This window comes from Rhinoderma darwinii, unplaced genomic scaffold (genome assembly GCF_050947455.1).
Source record: "Rhinoderma darwinii isolate aRhiDar2 unplaced genomic scaffold, aRhiDar2.hap1 Scaffold_520, whole genome shotgun sequence".
In the NCBI taxonomy this organism is placed as follows: domain Eukaryota; kingdom Metazoa; phylum Chordata; class Amphibia; order Anura; family Rhinodermatidae; genus Rhinoderma; species Rhinoderma darwinii.
In genome coordinates, this window is record NW_027464069.1 from 233,079 (window position 1) to 250,152 (window position 17,074).

The window sequence follows — 17,074 nt, forward strand, 5'->3', positions numbered from 1 at the left end:
ATATATTCCTCCTCCAGTCACTGATATATTCCTCCTCCAGTCACTGATATATTCCTCCTCCGGTCACTGATATATACCTCCCCCAGTCACTGATATATTCCTCCTCCAGTCACTGATATATTCCTCCTCCGGTCACTGATATATTCCTCCTCCGGTCACTGATATATTCCTCCTCCGGTCACTGATATATTCCTCCTCCAGTCACTGATATATTCCTCCTCCAGTCACTGATATATTCCTCCTCCGGACACTGATATATTCCTCCTCCAGTCACTGATATATTCCTCCAGTCACTGATATACTCCTCCAGTGATATAAGCCTCTACTCACACGACAGGGTCCGAGTGTCAGACGATAAAAACTGCGGCTTTGGTCAGTTTTTCACTGCCGTTTTGCATCCGTTTTTTCCCTGTCCGTTTTTGAAAACGGAGGAATTTAATTTGTTGTTTTTTTGCCACACATTTCCCTCTGTAGATAATGCCACACAGCCCCCCATTATGTAGTTCCACACAGCCCCCCTTTATGTAGTGCCGCACAGCCCCCTTGTAGGTAGTGCCACACAGCCCCCCGTACATAGCTTTCCCAGCCATAGATGGCACCCCCCCTCGGTCCTGCAGATTGTGCCACTGTAGCGGACTGCTCCAAGAGAAGACCTTGACTTCTGTCCATACAGTGAAGTCTTGGTGTGGAAACAACGGCCTCAGCTTTGGCAACGCTGTGGCCGGGCATTAGAGGGATTTTGCTCCTACAGGGAGCTACAGTGGCGCTATCTACAAATGAGGGGGATGTCAAAGTAGGGCATGTTCCTGTTTTTTGGCGGCTATGTGAATAGCCCCATTTGGGGTCTATTGTTCTTAGGGTATGGTCGCACGCTAAACAAAAAACGGATGTAAAATACGGAGCTGTTTTCAAGGGATAACAGCCTCTGATTTTCAGCCGTTTTTTATGTATCAATCGTTTTTTGATGCGTTTTCTATGGCCGTTTTTGGAGCTGTTTTTCTATTGAGACAATGAAAAACGGCTCAAGAAGTGACATGCACTTCTTTTTTACGTGGCGTTTTTTTCAAAAGACGCCCCGTGGCAACAAAACTCAGTTTTTCCCATTGAAATGGGCAGATGTTTGGAGGAGTTCAGCCCCGTATGTTTGGGGGACTTTTTGGGCCGAAAATAAGCCGTGTGAACATACCAGCACTGCGGCAGTGTGACCGCCATTATATAAACGGCCGCCACACTGCCGAGTTTCCCCTGTCGCGTGAATGGGGCTTAAAGGGAACCAGTCACCAGCATTTCACCTATTGAACTTTACTTTTCCCCCACTGGCCGCTGCTATCAAAAGTTCATTACCGTCATTCCTAAACTCCTCTTCTGACTGTAAATAACGGTCTCTCAACATTTTGCGCCTTATGTGGACATAATCCGGTGTCCCGTTGTGCGCACACCAGAAGAGGACATCAATGCACAAGCACCAGATTTTGTGTGCTGGGGGAAGGCGAGGAGCTGTCAATCAAAAGTTAGGCGGCGGGGTTAACCCGGAAAGACTCGAGGAATGGAGATATGACTCTTTTCTGCTCATTAGCATACGGTGCGGGAACACTAAAAAACTGAATACTAAAGCTACAGAGCGACTAAGAAGACAATTACAGGTTAAATAGAAATGATTTTTCACCCATTACCGCCAGGGATTGTTGGTTTAATAGGTGAAATGCTGGTGACAGGTCCCCTTTAAGGATCAAAGTATCTTTCAGCTTTCACAATTATGGCTTCACAACTTATGAATGAAGTTTACATGGCAGAATACACAAACTATAGCAGATGCATGGACTGTCCATATATATATACTGTGACCGTTATACAAAACCGAAGCAACGACGACCGCTTTCCTGACATTACACATTCATTTACATAAGAAATAAGGGAAATGTTAAGTGAATTTTCTGTGGTTGGAAAGAAAAATTATTACTAACAAGCAGAAAGAAAGGCTGCGGCTGTTTCATTACCAAGAAAGTTGTCCCAAAAGTGGCAGCAGGAAGGGGAGGGATGGAGTGTGACCCACGTACACCAGAAATCGTCAGGCAACTGCAACTAATGATCGGTTCCATGTAATTGCGGCCACAGATACTTCAGCTGATCTCTATATGAAGAAGTATCGTGCTTGGCGTGTCTGTGGGAACAAACTGCTGCTGAGCGTTTCGACTCTTTCCATGCTCCTCTTAATGGCGATCAGAGGATTGACAAAGAACAATATTGTAGACAAATATCCAAACACAAAACTCCTAATTCTATATGAATCCATATAAGAGGTCCAATATTTACTGCATGTTTTTCCTGGTTATCTGGCATGAACCGATCAGTGAAAAAAAAGCACGTATTAGGAGGCTTATTTTTGAAAATTCAATGATAAGTGGCAGAGGAAATGTCTTTGGGGGTCGCTGATGGTAAATGATGGATTATGAAACAAACAGTGTAAAAAGTTTGGCCATGTTGTAATAGTAAATAAGAGCAGGAACGTCGGCTCACCCGCCCAGGTGCACAAAGTAAACCGCGATCTCCACGCCACAGAAACCATATTCGGGAGGAAAGGATCAGCACTTGTGGAATGTACAAATATATCTTCTTTATGTAGAATAGCCAGCGGATAAATCCAAGCAACATAAAGTGGACAGATAACATAAAGCGTCCGTCCCCTCTGACGCGTTTCTGAGCCATTACTCCTCCATAAAGTGTGTGGCTGAAATCGCATTCAGGAAAGAAAAGCACCTACTTTAATCAGGGGCATAAAATAATCAGAAAGTGGACGACATATAAAACATACAAAAATGTAGAAGATCTCCAAAAAAGTACAACATTTATACAAAATATTTGTAGTTCATAATAAGATAATTTCTTACATTAAAGTGCAGCTAAACGTTTGACAAACCTCTGACATGTCATAGTGAGATACAATAGTGACATGTCAGAAGCTTTGATTGCTGGGGGTCCGAGCACGGAGACCTCCACCAATTGCTCAAACGAAGCGGTTTCATTTCTGTTCGTTTTTTTCCCGGAAAGCCGATGGGGGTCATAGACTTTCTATTGAGCCCGAACTCTGATACATTGATTTCCGGAAACAGTCGAACAGGCACGAAGCTGCTCACACGAGGACTTCTGCTGCTTTGTTGAATGATTGGTGGGGGTCTCAGTGCTTGGTCCCCCACTAATCATTATGACACGTCAGGGACTGTAGTGTTTAACATAAGAAGCCAGTAGACCTCACCATGTAGCAGCGCTCTCCTATGGTTTATCAGCCCTCCCGATTCCTGAAGTGTGGAAGCTGCTGGTGTTCCCTTCATGCATATGAAAAAAATGTCTAGATGCATTAGAAGGATTTCTAACTTCGGGATTAGCGGCTCCGTTAAGATGTTCTCTAATGGGCGACTTGTGCACCCAACGTAAGATAAATCACAGAGTGCAGTTTATTTCTTATACGACATGTTGTGTGTTGCAATTAATACATTGTTTTATCTTATGTCGTTTTAAATCAACGGCCGAACTAACTTGTTGACTGTGATGTACATAATTGCAACACATACATCTAAACCACAAAAAACGCCATACTTACTAAGTGGGTGGGTGAAAAGCCGTTCCCAGCATGACCTGCCTAGGTAGAGTCGTGTGTTAACCTTAGACCATACTATCCCCCCACCCCCATTTAGTAAAGACACATGACACCGAGGTTGGATGTGAAATGGCCACAGCAGCCGTTTATTAATTTCACAGTTTTATAAAAACAATTTAAATCCGAAACATTCGGATAACTAGTTAGGAATCCACCAGAGAATTCCTCCTAATAATTCACATGACCCAACATGGGTCAGAATCATAAATAACAATTAAACGTTAACATTAACCCGAGCAGAGGAAGTCCTTGAAGCCCCTTCAGATGTTCCTTTCAAGAACACACCGAATTAGCCATCTGCAAACCACCAATTACCTCCAGCCGTAAACCAGCTCGGAAGCACCGTTCACCTCTGCAGATGGCTCCAACCACTAGAAGTCCACTTCAGGGGGATAACACCCGATGAAGCCCTCAAGTGATATACCGACCACTAGAAGTCCACTTCAAAGGGATAACACCCGATGAAGCCTTCAAGTGATATACCTTCTACCAGAAGACCACTTCAAAGGGATAACACCCGATGAAGTCTTCAACCATGTACCTTTTTTGGGGGACGCATACCCCCGATGCGACCCCCCCACCATTTTGTACTGACTGGCCTCAAGGACTCCCCCCGCCAGCTGCCATGACAACAGAACCTACTCCGGAAAAAAGAAAAACAAGTTAAATAAGCACACAAAATAACACACAACACTCATAGACGGACGTACATAAGACCTAAGGAGTAACAAACCAAGGGTGGGAGGGTGGGAGCTTGCTTACTCTATGTTACTCCTCCCGCTGCTTCCGGCTCAATGCCGAGAAACAGCGGGAAGCGCAGTAACAGCCCCCCCGTCCCCCTTAACTCCTCCCCGTCCCTCCTTCAGCTCCTTCCAACCGAACTTTCCCTCACCTCATTAACCCTTTCCCTACCAGGACGGTCATGCCGGCTTCCCTTAACCCTGCGGCTGCGTCCAGCCTCTTCTGGACGCAGACCGGTCAAAATAATAACTAATACCCCGTGTTTCATGGATATTTTTACTATGTAGACTTTTTTTCAGGACGCGGCCGGGTCTTCTATGCTGGGGGGCCTGATGTTCTGGCGTTTTGTTTGGCATGCAGAGAAGCCCGTCTTAGCTGACAGCACCGGCGTTACAAATAGGCTGTGATCCGGTGAGATACGCTACGCCTGATGACCGGCACATCATCCCCTCCACGTATTACATAGTACTGACCCCCCATGTACTATTCACAGCACTGACCCCCCATGTACTATTCACAGCACTGACCCCCCATGTACTACTCACAGCACTGACCCCCCCATGTACTATTCACAGCACTGACCCCCCATGTACTACTCACAGCACTGACACCCCATGTACTATTCACAGCACTGACCCCCCATGTACTATTCACAGCACTGACCCCCCCATGTACTATTCACAGCACTGACCCCCCCATGTACTATTCACAGCACTGACACCCCATGTACTATTCACAGCACTGACCCCCCATGTACTATTCACAGCACTGACCCCCCCATGTACTATTCACAGCACTGACCCCCCATGTACTATTCACAGCACTGACCCCCCATGTACTATTCACAGCACTGACCCCCCATGTACTATTCACAGCACTGACCCCCCCATGTACTATTCACAGCACTGACACCCCATGTACTATTCACAGCACTGACCCCCCATGTACTATTCACAGCACTGACCCCCCATGTACTATTCACAGCACTGACCCCCCATGTACTATTCACAGCACTGACCCCCCATGTACTATTCACAGCAATGACACCCCATGTACTATTCACAGCACTGACCCCCATGTACTATTCACAGCACTGACCCCCCATGTACTATTCACAGCACTGACCCCCCATGTACTATTCACAGCACTGACCCCCCCATGTACTATTCACAGCACTGACCCCCCATGTACTATTCACAGCACTGACCCCCCCATGTACTATTCACAGCACTGACCCCCCCATTTACTATTCACAGCACTGACCCCCCCCCCCATGTACTATTCACAGCACTGACCCCCCATGTACTATTCACAGCACTGACACCCCATGTACTATTCACAGCACTGACCCCCCCCATGTACTATTCACAGCACTGACCCCCCATGTACTATTCACAGCACTGACCCCCCATGTACTATTCACAGCACTGACACCCCATGTACTATTCACAGCACTGACACCCCATGTACTATTCACAGCACTGACCCCCCATGTACTATTCACAGCACTGACACCCCATGTACTATTCACAGCACTGACCCCCCATGTACTATTCACAGCACTGACACCCCATGTACTATTCACAGCACTGACCCCCCATGTACTATTCACAGCACTGACACCCCATGTACTATTCACAGCACTGACCCCCCATGTACTATTCACAGCACTGACCCCCCATGTACTATTCACAGCGCTGACACCCCATGTACTATTCACAGCACTGACCCCCCATGTACTACTCACAGCACTGACCCCCCATGTACTATTCACAGCACTGACACCCCATGTACTATTCACAGCACTGACCCCCCATGTACTACTCACAGCACTGACCCCCCATGTACTATTCACAGCACTGACCCCCCATGTAATATTCACAGCACTGACCCCCCATGTACTATTCACAGCACTGACCCCCCATGTACTATTCACAGCGCTGACACCCCATGTACTATTCACAGCACTGACCCCCCATGTACTATTCACAGCACTGACCCCTCATGTACTATTCACAGCACTGACACCCCATGTACTATTCACAGCACTGACACCCCATGTACTACTCACAGCACTGACCCCCCATGTACTATTCACAGCACTGACCCCTCATGTACTATTCACAGCACTGACCCCCCATGTACTATTCACAGCACTGACCCCCCATGTACTATTCACAGCACTGACACCCCATGTACTACTCACAGCACTGACCCCCCATGTACTATTCACAGCACTGACCCCCCATGTACTATTCACAGCACTGACCCCCCATGTACTATTCACAGCACTGACCCCCTATGTACTACTCACAGCACTGACCCCCCATGTACTATTCACAGCACTAACCCCCCCATGTACTATTCACAGCACTGACCCCCCATGTACTATTCACAGCACTGACCCCCCATGTACTATTCACAGCACTGACCCCCTATGTACTACTCACAGCACTGACCCCCCCATGTACTATTCACAGCAATGACCCCCCCATGTACTATTCACAGCACTGACCCCCCCATGTACTATTCACAGCACTGACCCCCCATGTACTATTCACAGCGCTGACCCCCCATGTACTATTCACAGCGCTGACCCCCCATGTACTATTCACAGCACTGACCCCCCATGTACTATTCACAGCACTGACCCCCCATGTACTATTCACAGCACTGACACCCCATGTACTATTCACAGCACTGACCCCCCATGTACTATTCACAGCACTGACCCCCCATGTACTATTCACAGCACTGACCCCCCCATGTACTACTCACAGCACTGACCCCCCCCATGTACTATTCACAGCACTGACCCCCCATGTACTATTCACAGCACTGACCCCCCATGTACTATTCACAGCACTGACACCCCATGTACTATTCACAGCACTGACCCCCATGTACTATTCACAGCACTGACCCCCCATGTACTATTCACAGCACTGACCCCCCATGTACTATTCACAGCACTGACCCCCCATGTACTATTCACAGCACTGACCCCCCATGTACTATTCACAGCACTGACCCCCCCATGTACTATTCACAGCACTGACCCCCCCATGTACTATTCACAGCACTGACACCCCATGTACTATTCACAGCACTGACCCCCCATGTACTATTCACAGCACTGACCCCTCATGTACTATTCACAGCACTGACCCCCCATGTACTATTCACAGCACTGACCCCCCCCCCATGTACTATTCACAGCACTGACCCCTCATGTACTATTCACAGCACTGACACCCCATGTACTATTCACAGCACTGACCCCCCCATGTACTATTCACAGCACTGACCCCCCCCATGTACTATTCACAGCACTGACCCCCCATGTACTATTCACAGCACTGACCCCCCATGTACTATTCACAGCACTGACACCCCATGTACTACTCACAGCACTGACCCCCCCATGTACTATTCACAGCACTGACCCCCCATGTACTATTCACAGCACTGACCCCCCATGTACTATTCACAGCACTGACCCCCCCATGTACTATTCACAGCACTGACACCCCATGTACTACACACAGCACTGACCCCCCATGTACTATTCACAGCACTGACCCCCCATGTACTATTCACAGCACTGACCCCCCATGTACTATTCACAGCACTGACACCCCATGTACTATTCACAGCACTGACACCCCATGTACTATTCACAGCACTGACCCCCCCATGTACTATTCACAGCACTGACCCCCCCATGTACTATTCACAGCACTGACACCCCATGTACTACACACAGCACTGACCCCCCATGTACTATTCACAGCACTGACCCCCCATGTACTATTCACAGCACTGACCCCCCATGTACTATTCACAGCACTGACCCCCCATGTACTATTCACAGCACTGACCCCCCATGTACTATTCACAGCACTGACCCCCCCATGTACTATTCACAGCACTGACCCCCCATGTACTATTCACAGCACTGACCCCCATGTACTATTCACAGCACTGACACCCCATGTACTATTCACAGCACTGACCCCCCATGTACTATTCACAGCACTGACCCCCCATGTACTATTCACAGCACTGACCCCCATGTACTATTCACAGCACTGACCCCCCATGTACTATTCACAGCACTGACCCCCCCATGTACTATTCACAGCACTTACCCCCATGTACTATTCACAGCACTGACACCCCATGTACTATTCACAGCACTGACACCCCATGTACTATTCACAGCACTGACACCCCATGTACTATTCACAGCACTGACACCCCATGTACTATTCACAGCACTGACCCCCCATGTACTATTCACAGCACTAACCCCCCCATGTACTATTCACAGCACTGACCCCCCATGTACTACTCACAGCACTGACACCCCATGTACTACACACAGCACTGACCCCCCCATGTACTATTCACAGCACTGACCCCCCATGTACTATTCACAGCACTGACCCCCCATGTACTATTCACAGCACTGACACCCCATGTACTATTCACAGCACTGACACCCCATGTACTATTCACAGCACTGACCCCCCATGTACTATTCACAGCACTGACCCCCCATGTACTATTCACAGCACTGACCCCCCCATGTACTATTCACAGCACTGACACCCCATGTACTATTCACAGCACTGACACCCCATGTACTATTCACAGCACTGACCCCCCATGTACTATTCACAGCACTGACCCCCCATGTACTATTCACAGCACTGACCCCCCATGTACTACTCACAGCACTGACCCCCCATGTACTATTCACAGCACTGACCCCCCATGTACTACTCACAGCACTGACCCCCCATGTACTATTCAGCACTAACACTGACACTGACACACATTCACACCCCAGCACTACACTAACACTGACACACATTCACACCCCAGCACTACACTAACACTGACACACATTCACACCCCAGCACTACACTAACACTGACACACATTCACACCCCAGCACTACACTAACACTGACACACATTCACACCCCAGCACTACACTAACACTGACACACATTCACACCCCAGCACTACACTAACACTGACACACATTCACACCCCAGCACTACACTAACACTGACACACATTCACACCCCAGCACTACACTAAGGGTATGTGCACACACACTAATTACGTCCGTAATTGACGGACGTATTTCGGCTGCAAGTCCCGGACCGAACACAGTGCAGGGAGCCGGGCTCCTAGCATCATAGTTATGTACGATGCTAGGAGTCCCTGCCTCGCTGCAGGACAACTGTCCCGTACTGTAATCATGTTTTCAGTATGGGACAGCAGTTCCACGGAGAGGCAGGGACTCCTAGCATCGTACATAACTATGATGCTAGGAGCCCGGCTCCCTGCACTGTGTTCGGTCCGGGACTTGCAGCCGAAATACGTCCGTCAATTACGGACATAATTAGTGTGTGTGCACATACCCTAACACTGACACACATTCACACCCCAGCACTAACACTGACACACATTTATCGCACACTTGTGAGCACTTAGTTGCCACTCCCCTCAAGACTAGTGGGAGGGGCTATCACTATTTAATGCTCTCTCCTTCTGAAGCGTTTTTTGACCGGTCTGCGTCCTGCTGGGATCGGCTTTTCACCCACCACTCGGTAAGTTTGGCCTTTTTTGTGGTTTTGAAGTTATCTATGTCCCCTTTTTTTCTACTGGTGCAACACATACATCTGTTTGCTCCACAAGGGAAAAAAACCTCTGGACAAGAGCCGGGTGTTTTGTTTGAATGAAAAATGTGTTAAACTAGTTGAGCGCATAGTAAATGTACAGCCTGGCTCTAGGATGTGGCGTAGGCCTTCATCCTGAAGGAGGGCTGGTAAGTATGTGGACGCTATGGATCGTGTCATATCATATTCTTTGCTGTATGATGTAACAACAAACGCAGGAAATTAATTATTCTTATTTTTATATTTTCTTTGTAATAACTCACAACGTTTTCTGCCCTAATCTAGATGGATGGCTCTAAATAGCGTCCACTGGGGATCGCCTCGTTCCTTTAAACGACTACGTATTTTATTGGTTTTGTCCCTATATGACTGTTCAGACGAGCAGTTTCTTTTTGCTCTAAGTATTTCTCCTACTGGGACACCCTTAATAGCATGTTCTGGGGGGCAAGATTTACCTCTGTCACAAGTTATCCAATCATAATGATTCTGCCATGTTGTAATGCTGTGAAGTTTTTGTACGCTCACATACTTCTGGTTTTGTTTTGACAGTATGTGGCATTTGCCTCCCTCTTCTTCATTCTGGTTTCCATCACCACCTTCTGCCTCGAGACTCATGAACGGTTTAACCCCATCGTGAACAAAACAGAGACTGAAATAATTGGGAATGAAACCCATCAGCGATTTTACGTTACGTCGGAGACAGAAGCTTTCCTGACTTACATTGAAGGAGTCTGCGTGGTCTGGTTTACATTTGAGTTCCTGATGAGGATTACCTTCTGCCCCAATAAGGTGGAATTTATCAAAAACACTTTAAACATCATTGACTTTGTGGCCATTCTGCCTTTCTATTTGGAGGTTGGACTTAGTGGCCTTTCTTCCAAAGCTGCTAAGGATGTCCTGGGCTTCTTAAGAGTTGTCCGATTTGTGCGAATTCTTCGAATTTTCAAGCTGACCCGGCATTTTGTTGGTCTTAGGGTTCTTGGACATACTCTTCGTGCCAGCACAAATGAATTCCTGCTGCTCATCATTTTCTTGGCATTAGGGGTTTTAATTTTTGCTACAATGATCTATTATGCTGAGAGAATAGGTGCTAATCCCAATGATCCCAGTGCCAGTGAGCATACACATTTCAAAAATATCCCTATCGGCTTCTGGTGGGCTGTTGTCACCATGACCACCCTTGGCTACGGAGACATGTATCCTCAGACGTGGTCAGGCATGCTGGTGGGAGCATTGTGCGCTCTTGCTGGTGTGCTGACTATTGCTATGCCTGTACCTGTCATTGTGAACAATTTTGGAATGTATTATTCTTTAGCTATGGCTAAGCAGAAGCTACCAAAGAAAAAAAAGAAGCATATTCCACGCCCTCCCCAACTGGGATCCCCAAATTATTGTAAATCTGTTGTAAATTCTCCACATCACAGCACTCAGAGCGATACTTTCCCTCTCGCACAAGAAGAAATGTTAGGAATGAACAGAGCAGGTAGGAAACCACTTAGAGGAATGTCTATTTGATCACCATCATTCGTTCCTTGTAGAGAATTCAAATGTAGTTCTACCTATTGACCAGCAAATGCAAAGGCCACTTACCCATTGATGGTCCCATCCGGCACATTCCGAGTATGTGTGAGGGGAAAGGCTCGATTTCTGGGACGCGTGAGATGAGCTCGTAGAGGGTCTTTACACGTCTCATGATAGATGACCCTAGTTTTACATAGTAGGAAGGATACACGCTCTTTGGTGATTTGAAGATCGCTATGGTGGAAATAAAAACGATTAAATGCTGCACAGGAGATTTCAGGACTATAAATATGATCAAATATTTCACACGAATGGAGATTTAAATGCATGATTGAATTTTCAGCTCTATATTTACAAAAGATGAAAACTTCAGAGCGTGCTCAGTGATAAAAAAAAAAAAAGGCTTTGATAGAAAACCAGAAATGAAGTTCGTCAATGAGTTAAATACAAGTAGTTTTGTAGCTTTATTAACCGAAGCAGCACAACTCCTTAGGAACAAATTGTAGCAGAATAGGAATTTGACCTTGTAGCATGTCAGGGCATCTCCTCTTTACATCATATTATGGCAATTTTAGTGAAAAATCTTTATGGATGACACGGATTGGGTAAATATGTAGTGCGGTACTGGAGAACAATGCATCACTGTGTGCCAATCTGATCCACACCAGCAGATTGCCTAATCCCAGCTAAAGCCGGTGTGGTGGAAACAGATGATGGTCTCCCATGGCTCGCCCATTATTATCCCGTGTCGCTCATTAGATTGATCTCAGTTTTATGAGAAGTCTTCTGCATCTAACACTGGGGCTTTGAGTTTTACCCCATCCTCTACCTCTACCCATGGAATATTCGTGGTATTAATATGCCAGGGTTCAAATTGACAAGATAATTCTATAGTGACCAATACAATCTTGAAACATTCCAGGAACATTTGTGTATCTTTGCAATGTTCATGATAATTATTCATATTTTATTGTTTGAAAATGGACAAAATGAGATCACTTTAGTATCAAATAATTCACCAGCAAATTCACTTTCCCCAACAACCCTTGAATGTTCAGTAAGTGATGAGAAGACGTTCAGCAGGGCCGCCTGGCCATTGAGGAATCATTATTCCATCATTCATTCGGTCGTGCTACCGTATCTGATATTTGCATGCTGCCATTAATGTGAGAAAAACAAAGCATCACGGAGAGTTTCCAGCCCGGACGTGAATGGCCTCCAGTATCTCCTGGATGGCGACCAGAAGTGCAGATACGAAAATCAATGTAACGGCCACGCCAGGGCCTCAGCGGAGCTTTGTTTTTCTCACATCATTTAATGTAACCCCCTGTGTACATGTTGTTTCTACATCTGTTTACTGGTCACACTTTAGGGCTAATTGCAGTTAGCAGGGAAGGACGTGAAGGGGAACAGTATTACAAACGGCAATCGAGCCCTAATAGCATGAACACAAACTGCATCCACCAGGATCCCATGACATAAACTCAGCCTGCAATCTATATATTAACCCTATAGAAAACCTAGTCCCACCTATGGAACAGCTCATCACAGCAGCAAATGGTCACCCATGTATCACTAACCCAATCCCACATGTGATGCAGCAATGATGGTTGAAAGCTCGACCAACTTGTTATGGACTAAAAAACACTTTTAGGATTATCCTCCATATACAGATGTCGCCATCTTAATCTTGACATTAACACATTAAATACACAAGAAACTTTAAATGGACTTTTTCAATGGCTTTTGTTGTGTGATATCAGAGTCAAAATAAACTTGGCTACATCTGTCTATAAACACCAAACATCAGCTTTTTGCAGTCAGGGGAAGCAGAAATAATAGAAAATGATAGAAACATGAAGCAAATATTAACACAAACAACCACAAGGAGAGAAGACTCTGCTGTCCCTCAAATCTACACGCAATCAGAACAGAAACGAAATGGGTAAAAGAAATTATCCTTGCGCCAAAAGTTTGCAACTTTTCTATTCTTACGTCGCCTCATCCACTTTTAGAAAAAGGGGAGGGGGCAGGACCCCGGCAGCCCAATTAATTTACTATCATTTACTCCAGAAAACTGGTGTAAATTATAGTGCAAAGCTACACCAGCCCATTTTCTGGTGCATGAATGGCCAGAAACGAGCTTAATTTCTTAAGAGGCCTCCTAATAAGCTTCATACGCTAGTTTTAGCTTTCTGCTCCGCTGGCTCATACAAAGTCCTGACGCCAAACAGCATCAGGGCCTTATAAGCGACGCGGCACCTAATTGCTGTGTCACATAGAGTGTCCTGATGTTGCCCGCTTTCAGAACATTGCATGACTCGCTGAATGCCGGATAGGCCCAGATGATAAGGTAGTCTGAAACGGCGTCCAGTACGAGTCTCTACCTTGATTTTCCCCACGATGTGAAATCTACGCCAGCTAGGAGCTGGTGTACATTACTGTTATAGTCTATGCCGGTTTTCTTGTGTAAATTATAATAAATTATAATAAATTTGTCGGGCTGCGGTGGTAAGCCGCAAAAGTGCTGATGGTGGCATAAAAAAGGCCAAAAGACGCAGTTTGCAACTTTTTCACACCAGAAAACTGTCATAGTAAGGTTGATAAATTCCCCCCTAAGACTGGTGTATGAGATGCCAGTCTTAAGAACTTGGCCCCTCTATCTGCACCGACACAGAGTGCAGAGGAGCAATGAGCAGAGGGAAACTGGTTCATGTCAAATAACATCACTGAAGCGCTGCTGGGAATGCTGATAAGCCTTAACAAATATGTCACTCAGAGTAAAACTATTTTTTTTTTCCGAAAGAGATATATGAGAAAGATAGATAAACTATATAGAGAAAAGTATTACCCCCTCCCCCCTGGATATTCCACCAACACCGGTGACTGATATTATTGTAAAGTGAATGGAATTGCAGCAACTCAGCCACGAAATGCAGACCACGTAAAGTTACAGAGCGGGGGCCGAGTGCTGAGGAGCAAGTGCAGAAAAGTCGCCAACACTCCGCTGACTCCATAACTGCAGAGTACAGACCTCCCCTGGTAATAACATCCAGACAAAAACTCTGCCCTTGAGCCTCATGAGGGCCGAACATCACCAAGCACAATGCCAAGCATCGAATAGGTGTCCCAGTACTTCTCTCCACATAGTGTAGATATGATATAGATGTACACTATATAGAGAAAAGTATTGGGGAAACCTACACATTATAGCTACAGGAGCTTTTATGACATCCCATTCTAAATCCTGTAATGCCAGCCACTTGTGTCGCTCCTGCCGGAGGTCCCTGCCGCCAGGACTGCTACCTGCTCCGCCGGGGGTGTCTCTGTCCTGCCTCTCCACCTGCTCGCGACCACGGCACACATTTCAAAAACCTTCAAATCCAAACCCTGTTGCTCCAGCACTATTTAAGGCACCTCCTCAGATCACCTGGTGCCTGAGCATCTTTGGTGCAACCTAGTTCTGTCCTGCAAAGGTTTCTGTTTGCATCCTGATACCAGTCTTCACCTTGCTACCGGCTAGCAGTTGTATCCACTACCAGCCTGTATCCATCTATCCACTACCAGCCTGTATCCATCTATCCACTACCAGCCTGTATCCATCTATCCACTACCAGCCTGTATCCATCTATCCACTACCAGCCTGTATCCATCTATCCACTACCAGCCTGTATCCATCCAAATACTCGCTGCCAGTCTGCATCCTGCTACTGTATCTGCTAACAATCCGTATCCAGTTACCCACCATCAGTCTGAATTTTTCCATCTACTGCCAGTCTATCCACCTGAGACGGGCCTGAAGCTTACTACCGGTTATGAACAGTGATATCTGATCCACACCGTCTGCCAGGGTATCATCTGCCTCAGTGAAGATCAAGATCAAATGCTGCAGTTTATGAACACTTTGACTGTGTAAAAAATGGTTACCCTACCTCCAGCATCTCCGGTCCCCCAGGCTGCAGTTCCCGCAATTCTCACCACTTCCCCAATGACCAGACCAAGATTGCATTCATGGTCTCTCTGCTGTCTGGCCATGTATTGGCATAAGCCAATCCCTTATGGGACCGTGAGGGACCTGAGACCTCTAATTTACAGGTTTTCCTGGGGACGTTCCGGACTGTCTTTGAGGTGCCAGGTCAAACCTTGTCAACGTCAGCAGTGCTCCTGAATATCCGTCCGCCAGGGTCATTTGTGAGTGGGTCAATATGCTATTCAGTTCCGGACGCTTGCTGCAGAATTGGCCTGGAACAATGAAGCTCTTGTCGCAAGCTTTTGGCAGGGGTTAGCTTGCCAAATAAAAGACGAACAGGCAGGTGTGTCTGGATGCCCTCATTTCTCTTGTCACTAGAATTGACCAACGATTCAGAGAACACATCCAGAATAGCTCCAAAGAAGCCGTGCGTGAGAGGTTTACCAGACACGCTCGGTCCTTCCAGTCACCCCTGCTCACTTAGGTTTCTGAAGAAGCAATGCCGGCTGAACGAGTCAAGCTCATGGATCAGGGACAACTCCCCCTCGGGGTCAAGTCTATCCGTTGTCTCTTCTGGAGCCATGTCTGAATACATCAGAAAGAACCTCAAAAGTGGGTGTATTAGGAAGTTCTCTTCTCCGGCCACAGACAGATTTTTCTTTGTTCAGAAGAAGGATGGGTCTCTTTGTCCCTGCAGACTATTATGGACCTAACAAGATCACAGTGAAGAACCTTTACCCGCTACCATTGATTTTTGACCTCTACAGGATCTGTAGAGCAAAGATCTTTGCCAAATTGGATCTGTGTGGAGCTTACAACCTGATCCACAACCGTGTAGGCAATGAGTGGAAGACAGCCTTTAATACTCGTGATGGCCATTTTGAAAACTTTGTCCTGCCGATTGGTCTTTGCAATTCTCCTGCAATATTTCAAGAGTTAGTGAATGACATTTTCTAGGAAATGTCATAGTCGATGCAGTAGTTTATCTAGATGACATCCTGATTTTCCCACCCGATTTGACCACTCACCATAAAGTCTTTCAACGGATGTGGGAGAATAGTCTCTATGCCAAGTTGGAGAAGTGTGTCTTTGGGAGATCCTCCCTTCACTTTCTAGGTCGTATCGTGTCTGACCAGGGGTTGAAGATGGACCCTGACAAGTTATCTGTCGTATTGCATTAGCTTCATCCTCAGGGACTTCGAGCAATTCAGCGCTTCCTTGTATTTGTGAACTTCTACCTGCAATTCATCCCTGACTTCTCCCTATTGCTGGCTCCAATAACAGATTCTTCCTAGAGGTGGAGGCCTCTTCTGTTTGTGCCGTTGCAGTCCAGAAGCAAAAAAGTCATACCGGAAAGACTGTAACCTGTGGCTTCTCCTCAAAATAACTTTTTCCTGCCGAGAGGAACTACACTATAGAAGATCAGGAGCTGCTTGCGCTGGACGACAAAAGACATCTACTTGAAGTGGCCATACATTCTGTAATTGTTTTC

The 17,074-nt window shown here is 46.5% G+C and overlaps 1 protein-coding gene across 3 annotated transcripts in view; it reads left to right on the top strand.

The window, feature by feature from the left end:
• The window catches only part of KCNC1 (potassium voltage-gated channel subfamily C member 1), a 192,597-nt gene that overhangs the window by 144,985 nt on the left and 30,538 nt on the right, over positions 1-17,074 (top strand). For all 3 annotated transcript variants that reach the window (XM_075848841.1, XM_075848842.1, XM_075848840.1), the window contains exon 2: positions 10,641-11,574. In XM_075848841.1, the coding sequence (XP_075704956.1) occupies positions 10,641-11,574 (934 nt within the window). The remainder of the gene's footprint in view (positions 1-10,640; positions 11,575-17,074) is intronic.